At 49.9% G+C, this 21671-nt stretch overlaps 1 protein-coding gene and 1 non-coding gene across 4 annotated transcripts in view; one reads left to right on the top strand and one right to left on the bottom strand.

Moving 5' to 3' along the window:
* Nucleotides 1–488: 488 nt before the first annotated feature.
* On the bottom strand, nucleotides 489–592 carry LOC113627855 (U6 spliceosomal RNA). Its single transcript, XR_003435771.1, has one exon. It is a non-coding gene; the product is annotated as a U6 spliceosomal RNA (small nuclear RNA).
* Nucleotides 593–16815: 16223 nt separating this feature from the next.
* ITPK1 (inositol-tetrakisphosphate 1-kinase) overlaps nucleotides 16816–21671 on the top strand; it is a 163264-nt gene continuing 158408 nt past the window's right edge. The window contains exons 1-2 of one of the 3 annotated variants that reach the window (XM_027120405.1): nucleotides 16823–16936; nucleotides 17409–17640. In XM_027120405.1, the coding sequence (XP_026976206.1) occupies nucleotides 17546–17640 (95 nt within the window). In that variant the 5' untranslated portion in view covers nucleotides 16823–16936; nucleotides 17409–17545. Of the gene's footprint in view, nucleotides 16937–17389; nucleotides 17641–21671 lie in introns of those variants that run through there. The other 2 variants (XM_027120407.1, XM_027120406.1) reach the window with 2 other exon arrangements.

Raw genomic sequence — 21671 nt, 5'->3', positions numbered from 1 at the left:
ATCCCGCATACCATGTGGTGAGACCAAAAAAAACCAAAAAGAAAAACACCACGACCTGTGTGCTATGTGTGCTTATTGATACAGAGCTGACACTGCTTCCAGGCTTTCCGGCAGATAGGAGTAGGAAATACATGTGTATATACGTATGTGTGTGTGTATAGGTTAATACATGCATCTAATACAAACTCCTGCACCTATACATCCATTTAAAAACCATGAGTTTACACCAACATTTCTAATTCCAGTTCAACACTCAGGGTTTACTCTAGTCTTTTCCTCTTTTTTTTTTTTTTTTTTTTTTTTTTTTTTTTTTTTTATAATTGTATTGCACAGTTAAATGTTACATTTTGTATACTTCAATTATTTCGCCATGCAGCTTATGGGATCTTAGTTCCCCGACCAGGGATTGAGCTCCTACCTCCAGCATTGGAAGCGTGGAGTTTTAACCACTGGACCGTCAGGGGAGTCCCCCCCGCCTTTTTGTTTTTTTTACTATGGACCGCTTCACGAACTTGCATGCCATACTGGCGCAGAGGCCACGCTAATCTCTGTATTGTTCCAATTTTAGTGTATGTGCTGCCCGAGCGGGCACTCCCTCTTTTCCATCAGACGTTACTCTCTTCTCTGATGAGAGAAGAGAGAAACTGGATCCCATTGTCTCCACACTATTTCCATGTTTGCTTGGTCTGCCTGTATGTACCAATCCCTTGACCACTCAGGTCCCTCCTCGAGCCTGGCCCTACCATGGCCCCAGCCTGACCAAGGGCAGGGGGAAGAGACTAGATGCACATCTTAAGATATTATCAATCCCTTTACTTCCCCCTGCTCATCAAATAGCCTCCTCATTATAACTTGGCCTCCTGTTTAGCTTGCTTATAGGTACAGAACGAAGTGACCTTCTGGAGAAAACATTTCCCCCTTAACTCTGGGCCACAGGGAAGCTGAGATTGGATTTGCCTTCTGCTTGAAGAAAGAAGGTGCTAGTCAAAGGGCCTGGACTGCAGGACGCCTTTGAAGGAGGATGCTGGAAGCACGAAAACTGGATGCTTCTCCAGCAAGAGCCCTGGGTGGGGACTCCTATACTTACTGGGGAGCCTGGCGCCCAGGTAGCTATTCTTCAAGAGCATCCAGCTAACACCCTTCTCGTCTTCTGATCCCATCCTCAAGTACAGCAGCAACCACAAAAGCGGCATCCCTGCCAGGCATTGTGCTGGTGGCTTTGCATGTCTTATCTCTTTTTAGTCCTCACGGTAATATTAGGGGGAGTCGCTGTGATGGTCCTTATTTTACAGATGAGGCTACTGAGTTTTGGAGACGTGAGTGAGGACTTCCCTGGTGGCACAGTGGTTAATAATCCACCTGCCAATGCAGGGGACATGGGTTCGAGCCCTGGTCTGGGAAGATCACACGTGCCGCAGAGCAGCTATGCCTGTGAACCACAACTGCTGAGCCCGTGTGCCGCAACTACTGAAGCCTGCGTGCCTAGAGCCCGTGCTCCTCGACAAGAGAAGCTACTGCAATGAGAAGCCCACACACTGCAACGAAGAGTAGCCCCTGCTCGCTGCAACTAGAGAAAGCCCGCGCACAGCAACGAAGACCCAACACAGCCAAAAATAAATAAATAAACAAAAAAACAAAAAAAACCATATAATCTTAGAGAAGTGAGTGAACCTGCCCAAGGTCACGTGACAAACATCAAGGCCAGAGCTTGGGCCGCTGAAGTCCAGCTCCACCGGCTGCATTATCCTGCTCTGAGCCCTTGACCTCTCACTTCAGTGTTCTCTTGACCTCTGACGCTACCCATGCTCTGGCTAGTTCTGTCTTTGTCCAGGAAATAGAGTCCTGGGCGCACAACAGATGTCAGTGCCAAGCTTTTTAAAAAGTACCACTGTGTGATATTTAACAGGTGCCCCCCCCAAAATATGTAACATACATATGTAAGTGATAAGACATAGTAATAAAATAATCCCCAGCCCGCAGACCTACCGCCCAGCTTAAACATATGCTAACAAGTGCTTTTTAATTAGACTTAATTTTTTACATTTTTAGAGATCCTTTGTATTTTCAAAGTGCAAAACTTCTCTCAAATTAATCTCCTAACTGGAACGCTGAATATCCCCTATAGATTAGCCAGCTCCCTCCTTTTGTCACCCTTTCTCTGAGGAGTGAGTCCTTGACTACTGTGTGTGTGTGTTTTTTCAATCACATTTCCATCAACAAATTCTGTGGGTTTTACCTTCAAAATATATCACAAATCTGACCACCCTGGCCTCCTCCCCTAATCCAAGCCACCGTCAAGGCTGGACCTCTGCAGTAGCCTCCTAGCCACTGTCCATCACGCAACCACAGTGAGCTTTAAAAAAAAGAAGGAGTTAAATTATGTCCCTTTCCTGCTTGGTCCTGGCCCCTGGGACATGTTTGTCCTGCCAGCTCAACCCTGAATCCTCAGCGCTGACCTAGGGCCAGGGACAGAGTCCATGGTCTTTGCCATGGCTGACAAGGCTCCCTTCCATGGGTCTTCTCTCCACCAACCCCCCGCCCCCATTCACAGACCCTGTTGCTTCTGCCTGGAACACTCTTCCCCAGATATGCTCATGGCTCCTTCCTTCCCCCTGTAGGGCCCCTGCTCATTAGCACATTTGCCCCCTTTTATCACATTTTATAAGCATAAAAGAAATTCACGTAAGCATAAAATAAAACCTACCTAAGCACATACTTTTTTTTTTTTTTTTTTGTGGTATGCGGGCCTCTCACTGTTGTGGCCTCTCCCGTTGCGGAGCACAGGCTCCGGACGCGCAGGCTCAGCGGCCATGGCTCACGGGCCCAGCCGCTCCGCGGCATGTGGGATCTTCCCGGACCGGGGCACGAACCCGTGTCCCCTGCATTGGCAGGCGGACTCTCAACCACTGCGCCACCAGGGAAGTCCTAAGCACATACTTTGAAAAAAATCAATAGCATGTACAATAATTTAAGGGAAAAATAAAAGGAAATGAATATTTAATATGTATTTTAACAAATAGATGTTCTGGCAGCTCTCTGCACTTATACCTAGAGTTCTTATAAATGTGACAGCCACAAAGATACAACGTGTTGACTCAGATTCCACAGAGATGTGATTTCTTAAAACAGTGAACAACTCTTGGTGGAATCCCAAACAAAACATAGTGTAACCTTCCCTCTGTATACATAGTTCTTGAATTCCTGAAGATGCAGTGAGTGATAAATCTGTGTATAAAATACTTGCTGCTTATTTATAAAACCATGTTAGGTTCTAGGTTCATATAATTATAAGCAGATTTTTCGCCTACATAGATGTCTGCTGGGATATTCCAGAGTTTCATGAAGGAGGTCAGTTTTCAGCCCCTCATTGCTTCACGTGTCTTGTGCACTGCAGGATGTCTGGTGTGCCCGCACCAGCCAGCTAAACACCGGGTATGCACCTGCCCGCCCTTATTGTGACAAGCAGAAAAAGCCCTGGAAATTGTCAGAATGTCCGCTAGTTGGCACAAGAGTCCAGGGTGAGAACCAGAGGTGGGCCCCCGTTCTGATTTTTCCTCTCTGCACACACCACTCCTTGACCTTGTACAGTGGTCTACATTTTTTGTTTCTGTTGCTTGTGTCTGAGACCAGAATGTGAGCTGCAGGAGGGCAGGGCTTTGTTTCTTTCGATGCCACATCTCCAGTGCCCAGAACAACACCTGGCACATGGAGGGCGCTCAGTGAGGGAGTGGATACATGAGTGGTGTCCAAGATCACCCTAATTTCCATCCCTAGAACTCAGCATTAAAGTGTGTGCAGAATCATCTCAGTAGAGAGGCTGGGAAAGGTTCTCAATGTCATGCCTCCACCAGGCGTAAGGCCTGGGTTTTGAGTACCAGGCACTCACCAGCCACATGCAGAGCCACCAGGCTATATACCCCTCCTGATAGACTCTGGGCAGGACTGTGTGTGACAGCAGAAAGAAGGCCGGCTTAGGAGCCAGAGACCCGGTCAAGGTGTTGTTCCGCCACCCATCTGCTGTGTGACTTTGGGCTGGGTACTTGGCCTCAGCCTCCTTATCTATGAAGGGCAGTGGTAGAACCAGTCCAAAAAGCTAATTTGATACGAGGCCACGTAAACAGACATATCTATCTCAAGGGAAGAGATTTTGACTCTGCCTTAAGGCAGCCAGGCAGACCTAGGTGGGCTCAGGTGAGCCTGGAGCAGGCTCAGAAGAGAACAGCCAGCTGGAGGAAATGGGGCCATTCTGGCCTGGAGATAGAAGACCAGCCAGTGGGTAAGGGTGGGATGACTATCTGCTCCTCCCTGAAGGGCAATCAGAGGACAGAGAGTCTTGTTGGGTGTCCCAACGATGCCTGGTACTCCTGACCAGGGGTCAGAGTCCAGGAGGGAGGTCAGTGCTCACACTGCAGAAGTTGGAAGAGAAGGACTCCTCAGGGTGACCTCAGCTTCCAGCAGGCTTTTAGAGTCCTTTCACACCAAAACGTTGGGGAGATGGTCCCTGATGTCTCTTTAAGCTTGAACACCCCCCATCCCTCAGCCCCCAACTGTCTGCTTCTTAAGGCTAAGATGCTCTTTTCTCTTTCCACTGGCCTTGAAAATCCATAAGGGACTTTCCTCAAGGACACCAAGGAAGAAGCTGCTCTGACCTATTCCATCAAGCCTTCTGGGGCCAGGCCTGCCTGGATATTTCTGGCTCTCCCCAAAGAAAACAAAACATTTACCCACTAATATAAGCAGGCAAAATCTTTACCCAACAAAACAAACAAAGCCAGCTCCTCTAGGCCATGCCCAGCTTTCTTAATCCGGCATCGGGGAGAGGACCCTTGGCATCCAATCAACAGGGATAGTCCCACTCCCAGGAGAACGGAAGGAACTAACCCCAGGGGGCAGATGAAGGTCACATTCACAATGAGAGGGCTTCAAATGTTGGATGGGCTTTTCCTGGGTAGGGTTAGATACATCTGGGTAAAATACAGGAGGCCTAGTTACATTTGAATCTCAACAACAAATCCTTTTTTAAAGTATAAGTGTACCTCACAGCCCATTTGGGACATACTTATACCAAAAAATTATTCATTGTTTCTCCGAGATTCCAGTGTAACTGACCTCCAATATTTTTATTTGCTTGATCCGGCAACATTTGGGAGCTGCACGTAAATACAGTAAACAACTGGGGTCTGACTGGTGTCTTAAAAGGGAGTCAGCACCTGTCAAAGAAGGACTTCGTGCAGGTAACTCAGAGACTTAGTACCTGATGTCATTTACATATGAAAACTCAGCCCCTTTGCACTAAAAAACAGCTGAAAAACTGAGCAAGGCTGCTTCTGAGTAGGTATTACCATTTTAAAAGCTGCCCAGGAAGTTTGAAGTCAGTTGCAGCCTTTGGGAAATACTTTTGACTTTTTGATACTGAAGGAGTTTGGACCCATTATTCCCCTCATTTCCAAGGACAAAAATCATAAGTAAGCTTTAGGGATAAAGACATTCATCCAGAACTATCTATAATAATTGCTAACACGTTCATGGCAGTGCTGTACGTAAGAGAACTGCTGAATCCTCACAATAAGATTGAAAACCAGAGAATAGCTCAGGTCCAATATCAGGGGATTAGTTACGTGAGTTGATGGTCTAGTCACCAGACAACTAGGCAGTCGTTAAAACCAATGATTCTTAAGGCTGTTACAACATAGAGGATGCTTAAAGTCTGACGACGAGAGAGGCAAAAGCAGGACACAAAATTAAAATAAAAACTTGTTACCTGTTGAGAGAAAAGACACTGGAAGGAAATAAATGCTAATCCTGATTGTTAGGTAATTTTTTCTTCCATAGTTTCCTTTTTCCAAATGTCCTTTAATAAATGTATATTCATTTTATCATTAAAACAAAACAAAACAAAGCTGAAACGTCTTCCACGATCCTCCCCATCTTCCCAGGTAGCCAGGCAGAATCCAGAATCTACCCAAGGTTATCTCCCAGAGGCCTACACTGTGATTCTCTCATCTTCCTTCCCTACCTTCTGATGAATTAAAAATATTTAAGAAATGCCTCTCAGGTGCCAGGCACAGCCCTGCAACAGAGCAGTTGGAATACGGAGCTGAGAAACACACAAAGCCTGCCCTTGAGAGTCTTACAGCCACACTTCTATGTAGTACCTGCTAATTCACCATTCTAGACTCACCTCCTCCAGGATGCCCGCCAGGATATCCACTTCTCATGGTCTCATACAGCTCTGTACATACTCGCCTGATTTTCCCACTAGATCATGAGCTTCTTGAAGCCAAAGTCTGTGTTTCTTTCTTCTGACTCCCCAGAGTATGTAATTGGCCTCAAGAGATATTTGCTAAATGAATGTTTCATATATCCTACAAACACATGGAAATAACTTGGTGGGTACTTCACCCTCTTTAGTTTGTCATTTTGATTTTCTTAGTCAGCTGCTTACCTCTTCCAGGCCTGGTCTAGCCTCTTCCAGGCCTGGTCTAGCCTCCAGTTGCTACATACCCATATATGAGAAAGGTTAAGATTTCCTTTTGTTGTAAATGTTTTTATGGCCTCACACATCTGAACACTGAACACGTTTGTATTCATGGGCTTGAATTCATCCTCCAGAAATCTCAGACAATTAGTTTATTGTTATATGACCCTATAAAAGCTACTTTATACATGCTCGAATTTAGTAGTTTTAGGATAAAAACAGCGCTCATTTAAGTATAAAAAAAGAAAAGCGGAGAATTTATAAACGGGGTAACCATTCAGAGCAGAGGTCAGCAAAGCTTTTCTGGAAAAGGCCAGATGTAAACATTTTCAGCTTTGCTGGCCATACGGTCTCTGTCACAATCATTCAGCTCTGTTGCTACAGGAAAGCAGCCATGGACAAGACAGAGAAGAATGGGCGTGGCTGCGTGCCAGCAAACCTTGATCGGTACACACTGACATCTGAATTTCGTGTAATTTTCACATGACGTGAATTCTTCTTCTTTGGACTTTTTTCCCCAACCATTTAAAAATGGAAGAACCATTCTCAGCTCATGGGCTGTACAAAAACCAGCATGAGGCCAAGTCCAGCTCCAGCCTCACCAGTCACACCGACCTTGGGGCAATTCCTTAATCTCCCTGCCCCTCAGCTTCCTCGGGTGTAAAATGGGAGGAAATAAGTGTGAATCCAGCGTAGGGCTGTTACGAGGACTGACAGTGATCCTGCATGAGCACTGTATATGTACGTATATAAGGAGACTTATAAATGTATGCATAGTAGCTATTATTCTTTTAAACTGTAAAGGACATTGGGTACCTGATTATAAATGATGATGATAATTTTGGGATTCATTTCTTTCTGTATCTTGGTAGAGTGTTCAGTCCCCGCGTGCATCCAAATATCTTGGGGAAGACTCTTCTCTCTCTCTCTCCTCTCTCTCTCTCTCTCTCTCCCTCCCTCCCTCCCTCCCTCCCTCCCTCTCTCTCTCTCTCTCTCTCTCTCTCTCTCTCTCAGACTCTAATTTCTTGGATTTCTTTACGTTGGTCTTAGAGGAATAGGGTTTTAGAATTAGACTCTTCGTTTCACTGTCCATCATCATCATGGTCTATGCTAGGTGCCACTCATTTATTTTTGAGTCTCACTCTCTCTCCATGTTCCCTTCCCCTCATCAAGAATTCTGATCCATTGGTCTGGGGTAGGGCGCAGACAGAGGTATTGATTGTTAAAATCTCTTCAGCGATTCTAAGTACAGCCGTCTGTGTTTCATTACAGTTTCTAGTGTCTTGTCAGAGTGGCACGTTGACCAGCAGCAACAGCATCGCTGGCTGGAAGTGCAGGGTCTCAGGCCCTGCCCCAGGCCCAGTGAATCAGAACATGCACTTGAACAGGATCCAGGTGATCGTGTGCTCGTTGGAGCTGAAGAAGCACACGGCTCTTGGGTCGTGTGTGTATGCTTCCCTTTCTGCAATCGACGTGTGCTTGGAAGTGGTGTTTGAGACTCGCTGCTGTAGATGGACTCATGTTCTAGACCCAAGGTTGGCCTGGGAAAGCGTCAACTGCTGAGACACGTGGGTTGTGAGCTTGTTTATACTTTTCCTTTTAAATCTTGGGTTCTTGTAAAGTGAGGTCCCTTTGCAGGCCTCTGACAGAGCTCAGAGGGCAGGACTGTGCCAGGAAAAGCAATTTAGGACCCGAGAGGCCACCAGGGGCCTCTTTCCCCATGACCCCAGAGGGTGGATGTCACTGGGGCTCATGGGGCTGCCAGGGGTGGGCTGTGGGTGGCATTGCTTAATATAGTTGGTCAATAGCTGTGTTTTCTAAGTGCCACAGAGGACTAAAGGAATGTCGCTAATGTTTGGCATGGAGGTTACTGATGGCTTTGAGAGGGACGTTTCCCAGGCCTTGGAAGGAGAACAGATGTCATAGAAGGGGGGCATTACGGAGACAAATCCCCATGCACAGGCCTGGTCCCTGCTTTTTCACCACTTTGGCTTCGGGCATGAATATAATGGTGTGAGCAGAGAGCTGGCATCGCCCAAGGAGACTTTGGCCTCGCAGTCCTTGGAACTTGGCTTTGCTCAGGGCACAGGCAGAGCTGGATGCTGCTGGCTTTCTCCCTCTGCCTCGGTTTATTGGCCTGTACAAAGGGCATGTTGCTGCAGGCAGCCGCATTGCAAAACTCGATTGCACTGCTCGTTTCTCTGAGTGTTTCCTTCCTTCTTTCCACCGGAGGTCTTGAGAAGAGGGTTCCTGTCGTAGACCTCTCTGCTTCTTCCCACAGCAACAGGGAATGGTGGGGAAAGCCCAGCAGGAGGCAGCAGGTCCCACTCTGCCACCACTGTGTGGCCTGCAGCTGGGCACTTTGCCCATTAGGGTCCTCATTCAGTATCAAGACGGGGAGAACACACCCTTCTTTGCATGTGTCTGTAGAAGTCTGTAAAGCAATGTACTGGGGAGTTCTTTGAAAACCAGTTTCATGGTCTCAGTAGCTGTGTATACTCTAAATGAACATCTCTTGAATTGAATCGTCTCTCTCCCACTAGACCTGCAATGTCAGTTTAAATCTCTCCTATGCCACTTTTTTCTGGCAATGAGAGCTGATTTAGAGTCTGATCAGTTCTGCGATCTTCAAGGAAATCAACAATTCTGGCAAAATTATCTATTGGTGTTAAAACCATTAGGAAGTCTATCAGCAAGGGAACGGACAACAAAATTGTGGCATATTCATCTAATGAAATAAGACAATCACGGGGGAAAAACCTTGATACCCACAAAAATATGTGTGCATATCACAGATAATGTTGAGTGAAAGAGTTCATATTATAAGACGCTGCTTATATGGAGTACTGAAGCAGGCCCAACTCATCTGTGTGAAGAAAGTCAGAATAGAGGTTTCCTTTGTGTGTGGGCTGTTATCTGGGAGGGGGCATGCGAGGGAGCCCGTTGGGGAGCTAGGAATGTTCTCAGTCTGGATTTGGGCTGTGGTTATGTGGGTGGAAACATATGTAAGCATCTCAGCACAAGAGGACCTTATGCATTTTCTGGTAAACATAACACCATCTATAATGTATTTCAGCCCAAAGCTTTTAACTTGAATCTAATCAAGATTTTAGATCTAACTTCTAGTTTCCAAGAAATGGAGAGATAGACGGACAAGCTAAATGGTACCACGAGGAAGACGCTGAACAATCCCAGAAAGTTGGTCCTTCTGTAGGACAATCAACTCAGTGTCTTTCACGAGGGGAGTTGGTTGAGGTCAGAAGAGCTCAAGAGACATCACAACCAAAGGCAACGCAAGGCCTTGGTCTGGATCCTGGTTTGGACAAACCAGTCATAAAGAAAACTCATAGAGGCAAATAGGGATATGTAAATATGGATCAAGTTTTAGATGTCATTAAGAAATTGTTTACCCTGTTTTTGTTTAGTTTTATTTCTTTGTTTTTCATGTTTTAAAGTATGATAACACTAATTATTGGAAAATGTTATTTTCAAAAGATGCATACTGGCAAAAAATCCGGATTCATTATCATCTTGGTGAAGACAAGCCAACCCACGGGACTGCCTTGGAAGTTTCCCTTTCTGTAAACAAACCTTTCAACAGGAAATGGACATTTACTGGACTTCTGTTATAGGTCAGCACTTTATATATATTTCTCATTTCATAATATCCATGTGTTTTTCCTTTTTATAACTATGTTTAGTTGGAAAAGCAATATAAATTTGATGAAAAATATTTTAATCACTTAACAAATATGCGATGAAATATGATTCCTCTCACTGTAGGAACCTCCTTTTCCCAGTTCCTCTCCCTAAAAGCAGCCACTGTTTTTTGTGTATCTTTTCAGAAAACAGACATTCTCTGTCCACGCAAATATATACATGGATATGTGGTCCCCTACGTTTTTTACTCAGTGGCAGGCTACCATCCACACTGTATTACACCTGGGTGTTTTGATTTAACGTATACGAGACAGTCTTCCATATTCGCTCTTATGAAGGCCACCGATGATCTCCCTGTGTTCAGATCCAAGGCCACCTGTCAGTAGTCCCCCTACGCCACCAGCTGATGGCTCTGTTCCCCAGCCAGGCATCCTGCACGAGGCTTCCGGGGCTAGTACTCTCCTGGGTTTTTCCTCCTATCTCTTCAGCTCTTTTGCTGTCTCCTCCTCTCCTCCCTGACCTCTGAATATTGTCATGTCCCTGGCCTTGTCCTTGAACTTTTCTCTGTCTACACTCACACCCTCGGTGATCTCATCCGGGCTTTATACCACCCCTATACTGACAACGCCCGATTTTATATCTCTAGCCTGAGTCATGCCTTGAACTCCAGATTTCTTATCAAATTGCTTGCTTGACATCTCCATCAGATGTTTGACCGATGTCTCAAACCAAAACTGTCTAAAACAGAACTCCTGACTTAAGCTCCTAACGCATCACCTCCTGCCGTCTTCCCCATTTCACCCCCATTTTTCCAATTGCTCGGACTCTAAACCTCAGACATCCGTGAGTTTTCCCCTGCTCTCAAACCCTACATCCCACCCACAAACAAATCCCATTGAGTCAATATCTGACCAATTCTCACCATCTTTGCTGCTGCCTGGGTCTGAGCCACCATCATTCATTACCTAGATTATTGCAAGAGAACCCTAACTGGTCCCTCTCTCCTCCATCCTTGCCCCCCCACCCAGTCTCTCCTCCACACAGTAGCAGAGTGATCCTGGTCCTGTATTCCTCCAAGGAATCCTATCTTTGCTCCGAGTAAAAGGCAGCATCCTTGCAGTGGCCCAGGAGCCACGTGTGGTCTCTTTGTGGACTCACTTCCTGTTCCTCCTCCGTTGCTCATTCTGCTGCAGCCGGTCTAGCCTCCTGACTGTCCCTTGTCAACACCAAGGCTATCTGAGAGCATTTGCTCTTCCTCTGCCTGAGAGCTCTAACCCCAGATATCTGCATGACTTGCGTGCTCACCTTTGTCACAGTTTGGCTAAATGTCACCTTCCAGTGGGATTTACCCTGACTACTGGATGAAGGTGGCGATCCGCCATTTCCCATCTTCCTTGTACACTTTATTATTTTTTTGTAACGTGTATCACTTACTAATGTACTAGGTCGTTTATGAGAATAGAAGCTCCACAAGGACAGGGGGTTGGGGGGGGATCCATCTGCCTCCTATTTTTGCACTGTTTTCATCACTGCAGTAGCCCTAGTGCCTAGAATAGTTCCTGGCACATAGCAGATACTTAATAAATATTTACTGATTGAGTGAATGAACAGATATTATCCTATTGGATTGTTTAAATGGCCATAGGGGTCCACTTATGGATCATGGTGGCTAACACTCAATAAGGCGTGTCTGATACAGTCCTTTATGAATTTAGACTCATCCAAACTTCTCGCTAACCTTGTGAGCTACATTTGATAATCACTCCCACATAATAGATGATCAGGGCTTCCCTGGTGGCACAGCGGTTGAGAGTCCGCTTGCCGATGCAGGGGACGTGGGTTCGTGCCCCGGTCCGGGAAGATCCCACATGCCGCAGAGCGGCTGGGCCCGTGAGCCATGGCCGCTGAGCCTGCGCGTCCGGAGCCTGTGCTCCGCAACGGGAGAGGCCACAACAGTGAGAGGCCCGCGTACCGCAAAAAAAAAAAAAGAAAAAAAGATCAAACTGAGGTTTAGACAGATGTATTAACTTGCTCCCAGTCACACAGATAATAAATACTCATGCCTCTCACTGTTGTGGCCTCTCCCGTTGCGGAGCGCAGGCCCAGCGGCCATGGCTCACGGGCCCAGCCGCTCCACGGCATGTGGGATCCTCCCGGACTGGGGCACGAACCCATGTCCCCTTGCATCAGCAGGCGGACGCTCAACCGCTGCGCCACCAGGGAAGCCCCACGTTAGCTATCTTGAGCTAGCAAATTTAACTTTGTGTCAGACTGTTGAAGAATGGGTTTACTTAACCAGTCTCCTACAAATGGACACCATCTTATGGTTCTCAGGTGAGGCAAGCAAGGCTCAGAGAGGTTAAGAAGCTTGCACAAGGTCACACAGCTAGAATGCTGGTCTATCGGCTGAACCCTACGTCTAAATTCTCCATCACTACATTGTCTCACCTCCCAAAGCCTCCTCTCCCAGAGGAAGGATTGGGGTTAGGAGGCCTTCCCTACTTCCCAAGTAGGAGGTGCCCTTCCTCCCCAAGGTCCTCTCTCTACTGTTCCTCTCCCCGCTCCAGAATCCTCTCCCAGATGGCCCTAGGCCATGGACACACACTACCCCATTTAATCCCTTAATGGCTCATCTGCCTCCCAAAGGGAACGTAGATGTCTCCAGACTTCCCTTCTGGAGTTTCCCACCTCAGAGAGGTCAGGGACCACCTGGAGGGACTTACCTGAGGTTCATTTAATCAGTCACTTTTAATGAGCCCTTCTGCAGGTAGGGAACTGTTAGAGGCAGTTTGGCTTCCTCTAGAATCCAGATAGCGCCCAGCCAGTATTATCTACTGTTTTTTAAAAATTATTAATTAATTAATTAAAAAATTTTTGGCTGCGTTTGGTCTTCTTTGCTGGGCGCGGGCTTTCTCTAGTTGCGGTGAGCGGGGGCTACTCTTCCTTGCAGTGTGCGGGCTTCTCACTGTGGTGGCTTCTCTTGTTGCAGAGCACGGGCTCTAGGCTCATGGGCTTCAGTAGTTGTGACACGCGGGCTCAGTAGCTGTGGCCCACGGGCTTAGTTGCTCCACGGCCTGTGGGATCTTCCCGGAGCAAGGATCGAACCCACGTCCCCTGCATTGGCAGGTGGATTCTTAACCACTGCGCCACCAGGGAAGTCCCAAGTATTATCTACTGTTGTGTTATGGAACAATGGTGAGCAGAGAAAAGCACAGTCCCTGCCCTCAAGGGGCTTACAGTCTAGTGGTGAGACAAACATTAGTCAAGTATACCACTCAAAGGGGCAAGTGGGATGACGATCCTCATTGGAGGTGCAGAGAGCTAGATGGTTGAGATGCCAGGAAGGGACACCTGGGCTAAGAGCTGGTGGATGAGTTAATAAGCAAAGAGAGGGAAGAACATTCCAGAAAAAAAAGGGCTGCATAGCCAAAGTCTCTGGGGACAGCAAGGACCACAAGAGGAGGCAGCAGGGTGAGAGGAAGGTGGTGGGAGATGAGGGTGGGAGGCCTTGACCTTATCAGGGAGTTTTGGTTTTACCCCAAGTACAGTAGAAAGCCACTTCAGCAGCGTGGGGTGCGGGGAGGGCAATGGTGCAGTCTGATTGGACTGATCAAATCTGACTTACATTCTGAAGACTGCTCTGGCTGAAGGGTGGAGAACAGACTAGCTGAACTAGTGGGCACAGAGAAGTGGGCAAGGGTTTTGGGGAAGGGTTGATGGGCTCTGTGGCACTGAAAGAAAGGAGAAAGTGGTGAATCTGAGAAATATTTGGCCCGAGATTGTGCCCCTTCCTTAGGTCAGCCCACATTCAAAGTCTGGTTGATTGAGCAGGGATGGGGCAGGCAGAAAGGCCCACTCCCTCGGTCAAGGTGGGACAGCTCTGAAGGGTGGTTCTAGCCCTGGAGCTCCCTGAGGGATGACCAACAACTTAGAAGTAAAAATGTATAGTTTCCCATGCTCAATGGAGAGGAGGTTTGAGGCCATGAACTGCCCAGGGTTCCAGAGAAGTGTGGGAAGGTCCCTGGTCTTACCAATGCATGGGAGGATCCTGATTTACCCTGGGCAGGGTTCCTGGCCCTCAGAACCTGTCCCTCTCCTCTCACATCCCTCCCATCTCCAGAATGATGGTGAACCATGGGGGTGAGGGGCCTCTTGACCTTGGGATGCTGGTTCTAGCTTTCCCTCTTACCTGCTCTGTGATCTTGGGCAAATCCTTTTCCCTCTCTGGGTCCATTGCTTCATTGCTAAGACAGGAAGTTGGAGTAATCAGTGACTCAGACTCTGAGAGTTTGTTGAAAGCTACGGTCATTATACATATAATTTCTGGCAGCTGCAGGGGTTCTGGAGGGGACTTAATTGGGCCTCAAGTTAAGAATCCTTACATATACACACTACTATATATAAAAATAGATAATCAGCAAGGACCTACTGTATAACACAGGGAACTCTACTCAATATTCTATAATAACCTATATGGGAAAAGAATCTGAAAAAGAATGGATATATGTATAGTATAACTGAATCACTTTGCTGTACCCCTGAAACTAACACAATATTATAAATCGATTATACTCTAATATAAAATAAAAATTAAAAAAAATAATCCTTGTATAGAAGCAACTTAAGTGTCCATTCATAGATGAATGGATAAAGATGTGGTACACACACACACACACACACACACACACGCACACACACACGAATATTACTCAGCCATAAAGAAGAATCTTACTGTTTGTGACAACATGGATGAACCTAGAGGTTATTATGTAAGTGAAATAAATCAGACAGAGAAAGGCAAACACCATATGATTTTACTTATATGGTGAATCTAAGAGAACAAAACAAATGAACAAACATAATAAAACGGAAACAGACTACTAGATACAGAGAACAAAGTTGTGGTTGCAGGGAGGGGGCGGGGAATGGGCAAAATAGGTGATGGAGATTAAGAGGGACAAACTTCCAGCTCTAAAATAAATAACAGCACAGGGAATGTAGTCAATAATATAGGCAATCATATTGTAATCACTTTGTATGGTGACAGATGGTAACTAGACTTATCATGGTGATCAATTCGTAATGTATTGAATCATTATGTTGTACACCTAAAGCTAATATAATATTGCAAGTCAATTATACTTCAGTTTAAAAAGAAGAGTCCTTGGGTGAGACAGTAACAAGCCCCATGTCTGATGACCTGCTGAGGACCAGTCGAAGACGCTGTCTTAATCCTCCCCAAATATTTCTCAGGTTCACCACAATTCTTTAAGGCAAGCATTACTTTCTCCACCCAGAGCTCAGAGGCAGAACTTAAGTGACTTGTCCAAGCTGGGAGGAAGTGAACTAGGACCCCCCCACCCCCCACCTCAAGCCAGGTCTTTCTAAAGCCAAAGACTGTTCTTCCCATTTCAATGAGAGACATCTCTCCTCTCCTTCTGTCCCCACTCTGCACCACACCCCCTCATAACACCATACATTTTAGACCTCATAGCCACTGGTCTTTTGCAGCCTGAAGTGCTCTCATGAGGCAGGGCTTACCTCCTAAGGTAAGAGGGAGGACCTGAGGCCCAGAGAGGGTGAGTGGACTGCAAGGTCACCCAGCAGGGGTGCAAGGGGAGGGGAGATGGGGGAAGGGTGGAGCTAGCTGAGAGGTGGACACAGAGGACCTGTGTGCTCACTCCTAGTCAGGTGTGGACAAGCTTCACCTGGTTGTAACTGGGAAGCCCTGCAGGAAGAAGGATGGGGGAAGCTGTAATTAGGGGAAGAAGGCAGGCGCCTAGGGCTGGGCCTTAAAGAATGAGCTCCAGTTTGGTCAAGGAGAGTCTGTCACCCCTAACAACTTTGTTTTCCATTTCTCCCTGCCTCTATTCAAGCTATTCCCCCTTCTCAGGCCCGTCAACATCCTCTATTTTTCAAGGTCAGCTTAAATGTCTCCCCTGAAAATCTGAGACCCCCCCCCCCCCCCCCATTCATTTTTTCTGCCGGGGCCTGGGGAGAGATGCCCACTTCTCTCAGACTCTTTGAAGGCAGGATGCTTCCCTACCGCCTCACAGGGCTTGGGCAGGCAGGGTGGGGTTAATGTATCAAGAGCGCTGAGGCTGCGGCCGCCCTGCACCCTGAAAGGAAAGTGTCTTCTGGGAGTGTCCCACCCTGATCCCTGATACTTCTAGTCTCTCCCCTCCCCCCCTCCGTTGGAGGGGGCCCAGAGTGTGATTGGTGGTTAACTTCCTAAGCCTGAGAAGGCCCCTGGGTGTTCATGTCCCCACCCTAGGGGCCCCCATCCTGGGCCTGGGTCTGTCTCCTCCGGGGAAGACAGATGATCTGATTTATTGCCTGCATCCGCCGCGCCCCCCCCCGCGCCCCCCTCCTCCCGCGCCCTCTGCAGCAGTTGGGACTGAATAGTGCTGGGGGTACAGAGATGCTTTTGATGAATGAAACTCAGTGGCTCGATCACTCCCAAAGGACAAGCAGAAAATGCCCACACCACGACTCCTCTCGCTTCTTTAAAAAGTAAAAGCACTTGGCAAGGGCTGCCCTAAATTCAGTCCCGCGCCCTCAGTCCCCAAGTTCAACAGCCAGAGCCTCGACACAAACACGCACCAAAGGACTAGACGGGGCAAGGCGCGGCGCCTTTAAGAGGCGGCGGGCGGTGCTGCCCCCTAGCGGCCGGTGCGGCCGCGCTTCCTCCGCCCCGGCGGGGTCCAGCGGGCCGCCCGGCCGGGTCAGCACGGCGGCGCCGGCGGGCTGCGGGCTAGGCCGAGGACGGGGACGAGGAGGAAGTGGCGGCAGCGGCGGGTGAGGACGACTGGGCGGGGGGAGCGGGCGGCCGCGTGCGCCACGCCGGGGTCCGAGCGCGCCGGGAAGGGCACGCGCCCGGGTCGGATCGGCCGAACGCGCCGCCGGGGACTCGGAGTGGGGACCGCGGGCGAGAGCGAGAGGGAGGGAGAGGAGGAGGAACTCGGGGGCGGCGCGCAGCCAGAGCGCGGGGGCGATCCGCCGTGGCCGCCGCTGGAGGGCGTGTTTCTCGGTCTCGAGCGCCGGGAGGGCGGTGGGCTGGGCGGCGCCGGCGAGGGAGGGCCTCCCTCCTCTCCTCCCCGGCCCGGCCTGGCGCTCGCGAACTTGCGCGCCGGGAGCCCGGCTGGCGGCGGGGGCGTGGGCGGCGGCGGCGCGGGCGGCCCCGACGCGGCGGCAGCCAGTGGAATGCCGCGCTGAGCGCCGCTCCCTCCGCCTGGGCGCCCGCCCCGCCCCGGCCCGCCCCTCCCGGCAGGACTGCGCGCCCGTAGCCCCGTTCCGCGTCCCCGCCGCCGGGAGGAGGTGCCCGCAAGCTCGCGGCGCGCGCCGGGCCGCCAGACTCGGCCTGTGGGCGATTTCCTCTGGACCCCAGCTCCCCGCCCGAAAAGGAAGATGCAGACCTTTCTGAAAGGGAAGAGAGTTGGCTACTGGCTGAGCGAGAAGAAAATCAAGAAGCTGAATTTCCAGGCCTTCGCCGAGCTGTGCAGGTATGGAGGGACGGGGCTCCGGCGTCCGGGGACCCCCGGCCTGAGCCCAGTTCAGCCTCAGCGGCTGTTTTGGGAGGTTAGAGCGAAACGGAAAGGAGCGGTTCGCGGGGACACTGAGTCCGAGTAGCCAGGTGGCGGTGGTGGCCGCCGGCTGTGTTCGAGAGAAGCAGTGGCCAGTATGGGCGGTGTGGCACGGACCAGGGCTCTCAGGTGCACTGGAACCCCGGGTGGGGAGACCCCTGGCTCCCCAGGGCACGGTGGGAGCGCTGCTAAAGGTGGCAGAGGGACCTGGGAAATCGGGGGGTCCACGCTGTCTGCCTGTGGCTGGAGGTTACTTTCGGACTGGAGTGTTTTTCTTCCTTCGTCCGCTTCCCTTCATGGAGAAGGGCACCACTGTTTGTATGTTTGCGGACCACCTACTATGTGCCCCGCCGGTGCAGCTCTCTTTGCAAGAAGCTGTCATTGCATGTCACCGGATTAAGCCTCTTTGAAGCGAGTAGCAATACTTGGCATGTATGTGATTTGCTGTCTCATTAGAGCCTCGCACCAGCCTTGGGAATTGGCTGGGTTGGTGATTCAGGGCCACGTGTCTAAGAAGGGGAATCTATCCGCAGAGAGATGGGGTACCTGGCCCCGGGTCCCACAGCTAGGGAGTGGCTGGTGCAGAGGAGGTGCTGGGTAGATGCTTGCGGTGTAGAATGGCTTTCCTCCCTCTGGGCTCCACCCCCCCCCCCGCCCCACCTCCCCATGCTGGTCCTCAGTGGGGGAGACTCCGGGTGTTTTAATAAGATCGCATTCTTAGTCCATTACAGATGCATCCAGTCTTGGGTCAGGTATGCCTCACCTTGTTCCACCACGGTGGCTTTGCCTCTGAGAAGCTGTTAGTTAAATCCTGCTCTCAGTGAAAGCCTGAGAGAATCAAGCTCCTCAAGCCTTTTGCAAACTGTAGGGGGAAAACCCTTTTGTTATGCAGTGTCTCCACTTGGTAGCTTTGATTCTCGAAAATGGGTCCCACTTGCATTTTTGTCCCTGTTGGGTCACCAAACATAAAGATGAATTGAACAATTGGGTTTCCTTATCTTCTGGTGTGTGGAGCAAGTGGCCAGTCTGAGCTGGCCCGTGCAGGCTGGCCTGGCAGTACCTCTGTGCCCCTCATGCCTGTCCCCCGGGCCTGTTGCTCCTTTTCCTTGTTCCAGCCCCCCCGGAGCTCTTCTCCCCACCGCCAGAGGGGCGCACCTTGTATAAAACAGCTCCCGGCTCTGCATCCCTTGGTCTGGGGATGGAGTTGGCTGCCTTCTCTCATGCTGGCTTCCCCAGGAGAAAGTAAGCTTTTCATGGTCAGTAGGGCATGCCGAGTGGCCAGGGAATTCACAAGGAAACCAGGAGGAACTTGCAGCCAGAGCTTTGAAAGTGGGTCTGAAGACTTTTGCAGCGTCAAAAAGGGGCACTTGAACATTGCACCGCAGATACTCACACTTGTGGAAAATGTGCCCTAGACACTGAAGAAATGTGGAGAAGCCCCTTTGACGTGTTCTCGAAGTCTGGTGCTGGTGTTAGGCGCCCGAGCTCCCCCTGCAGTCATCTAAGACTTGGGAAATCCCCACTGATACCTTGCACCCTTTTTCCTGAGGTCTCTCTGTATTTGTGTCATCCTGTGTCTGCAGCTTAAAGCATGAGGCTTGTCATCTGGTTGGTATGTTTTGCTTGGTAATTAGGAGGCTCTCGCAAAACAGTTCCAGCCGAGACTCGTGGCTGGGTCCTCAGGCTGGACTTGCGGATTGGCTTTCCCTCCCCGTGGACCCTCCTGTCTTTAAAGAGGGGGCTTCAGGGCAAGCCGTGATGTCAACCGTTCTGGGGGAAATCCAGCACGGAGTGTTGATTTCTCTGAAGGGGTTATTGTGTTCAAAGTCTAGTTGCGTTCTTCTGGCCAAATGGGCTTCAAAGAGAGGAAGGGAAACATCTGGGTCATTCTAGAACCTCAGGAAACCCACTTTGTGTTTTCATCAGGGGTGCTTTAGATATTTTGTCACTTAAGCTTGGGAAGGAAAAGAAAACACCAAAAAGAATTTTTCTGTTTCTTCTCTCCTTTATTACTTTCAGGGCAGCGCCCCCTGGTGGCCGCGTTTTTGTACTGGGTGCAAAACACTCCCACCCTCGAGAGAGTGGCCGGAGTCCTTTGCTGCTCTCGTGTTTGATACGAATGCTGGTGCAGTTTCAGTGGCCGAGAAGGGGGTGTAGATGGACATTGTCCTGTGTGTGACTTTCACAATCCGGGGGTGCAGCGCTCCCATTTGGATGGGTGATGAATTGTCTGTGAGTTCCACAGTTAAGAAGTCCAGAGAAGTTTGAAAATGGCTTGAGGCTCTGCTAGGAATGTTTGGGGCAGTGGCAGTGGCAGAGAGGATGACCTGAGTGGATCGGGATGAGTTGTTTGTTTAGTCGAATGTCAGTCAGGCCTTGTAAAAATCTTAGAGCAGGAAGGGGTGTGGGAGATCATCTCACCAGCCCCCCCACCCTGACCCCCACCGCTCCCATGCCCCTGTTTTTTTTGGCCACACCGCCTGGCTTGCGGGATCTTAGTTCCCCAACCAGGGATCAAACCCGTGCCCCCTGCAATGGAAGCACCGAGTCTTAACCACTGGACCGCCAGGGAAGTCCCCGCAGCCCCTTTGTTTTACAGACGGGGATATGGCATGAGACGGAGCAGCCTCCGTACTTTTGTTCCTTTTGTTCAATTTCTAGAATGGATCCAACCTGGGCACCTTGAGACCCACACCGAAAGCAAGTCCTTTCTCCTTGGGCATCTCCGACAGTTGGGCGGACCCCCTCATTATCTTCATGGGGTCCAGCTGCTGCCGTTTTGTCTTGGAGACACTTCCTTGCAAGGCTGAGATGTGGCCTCAGAAGGTGTAATGTCTGCTCTCTGAGGGTCATCACCCGCTGCAGGCATCCGTGGGCCGTTGGAGCAGGTCCCGCTGGGACACCTTAGCAGGCGTGAGGGCCAACCCTTTGGACCCTGGTGCACCTCGATGGGACGGGCTTTCTGGCTCCTCGACAGATGGGCCTTGACTCAGCTTGTTTTTCGTGGCACTGTTTGTTCCCGCCCCTCTCCTGCGTGTCTTCCCTTCTCCACGGGGACGGCTCTGGCGTTCTCTTACCCTCCTACCTCCCTTCCCCTTCCCCTCACACTGGAGCACGCTTGCAGCTCCCTCACGTCTCCCTTTGTGCCTTTTTGAGAAGTCCAGAAGGAACTTCAGGTGGGGAGCAGAGAAGTAAAGCTGTTAGTTGGAAATGTCTGGTAATTTTTTCTTTTTTTTTTGCTGCGTTGGGTCTTCATTGCTGTGCGCGGGCTTTTTCTAGTTGCGGTGAGCGGGCTTCTCATTGCAGTGGCTTCTCTTGTTGTGGAGCACGGGCTCTAGGCCCGCGGGCTCAGCAGTTGTGGCACACAGGCTTAGTTGCTCCGCGGCATATGGGATCTTCCCGGACCAGGGCTCGAACCCGTGTCCCCTGCACTGGCAGGCAGATTCTTAACCACTGTGCCACCAGGGAAGTGCATGTTGGGTGATTTTTTAATTTTTAGTTTTCTTAGTTCTCCACGGTGCCCCGTGTGGAAAGGCTGGCTGACCTGGTTCCCTTTGTCCGCGTTTTCTGTGTCAGCCCTCCAACGCCTCACCCCCCCACTCCTCTTTCCTGCGGCTGAACTTATGTTGCAGGAGGTAGTAGAAAGGCGCAGGACATCACAAAGCATTTTGGTGTAGGACATGGGTGAACCTCTGTCTGTCTTTACTGTCGTGTTACCTTTTTTTTTTTTTTTTTTTGGGGTTCGGGGGCCCCCCCCTTTTTTGCCCCTCCCCCTGCGGGGCACAGGCTCTGGACGCGCAGGCTCAGCGGCCATGGCTCATGGGCCCAGCCGCTCCGCGGCATGTGGGATCTTCCCGGACCGGGGCACGAAGCCGTGTCCCCTGCATCGGCAGGCGGACTCTCAACCACTGCGCCACCAGGGAAGCCCTACCTGACTTTTTAATGCTGGA

Source organism: Aethalodelphis obliquidens, unplaced genomic scaffold (assembly GCF_003676395.1).
Source record: "Aethalodelphis obliquidens isolate GAN/ISIS:26980383/991018 unplaced genomic scaffold, ASM367639v1 scaffold21, whole genome shotgun sequence".
Lineage (NCBI taxonomy): Eukaryota > Metazoa > Chordata > Mammalia > Artiodactyla > Delphinidae > Aethalodelphis > Aethalodelphis obliquidens.
Note: the sequence above shows the minus strand (reverse complement) of the source record. Positions and strands in the feature narration are given on the sequence as shown.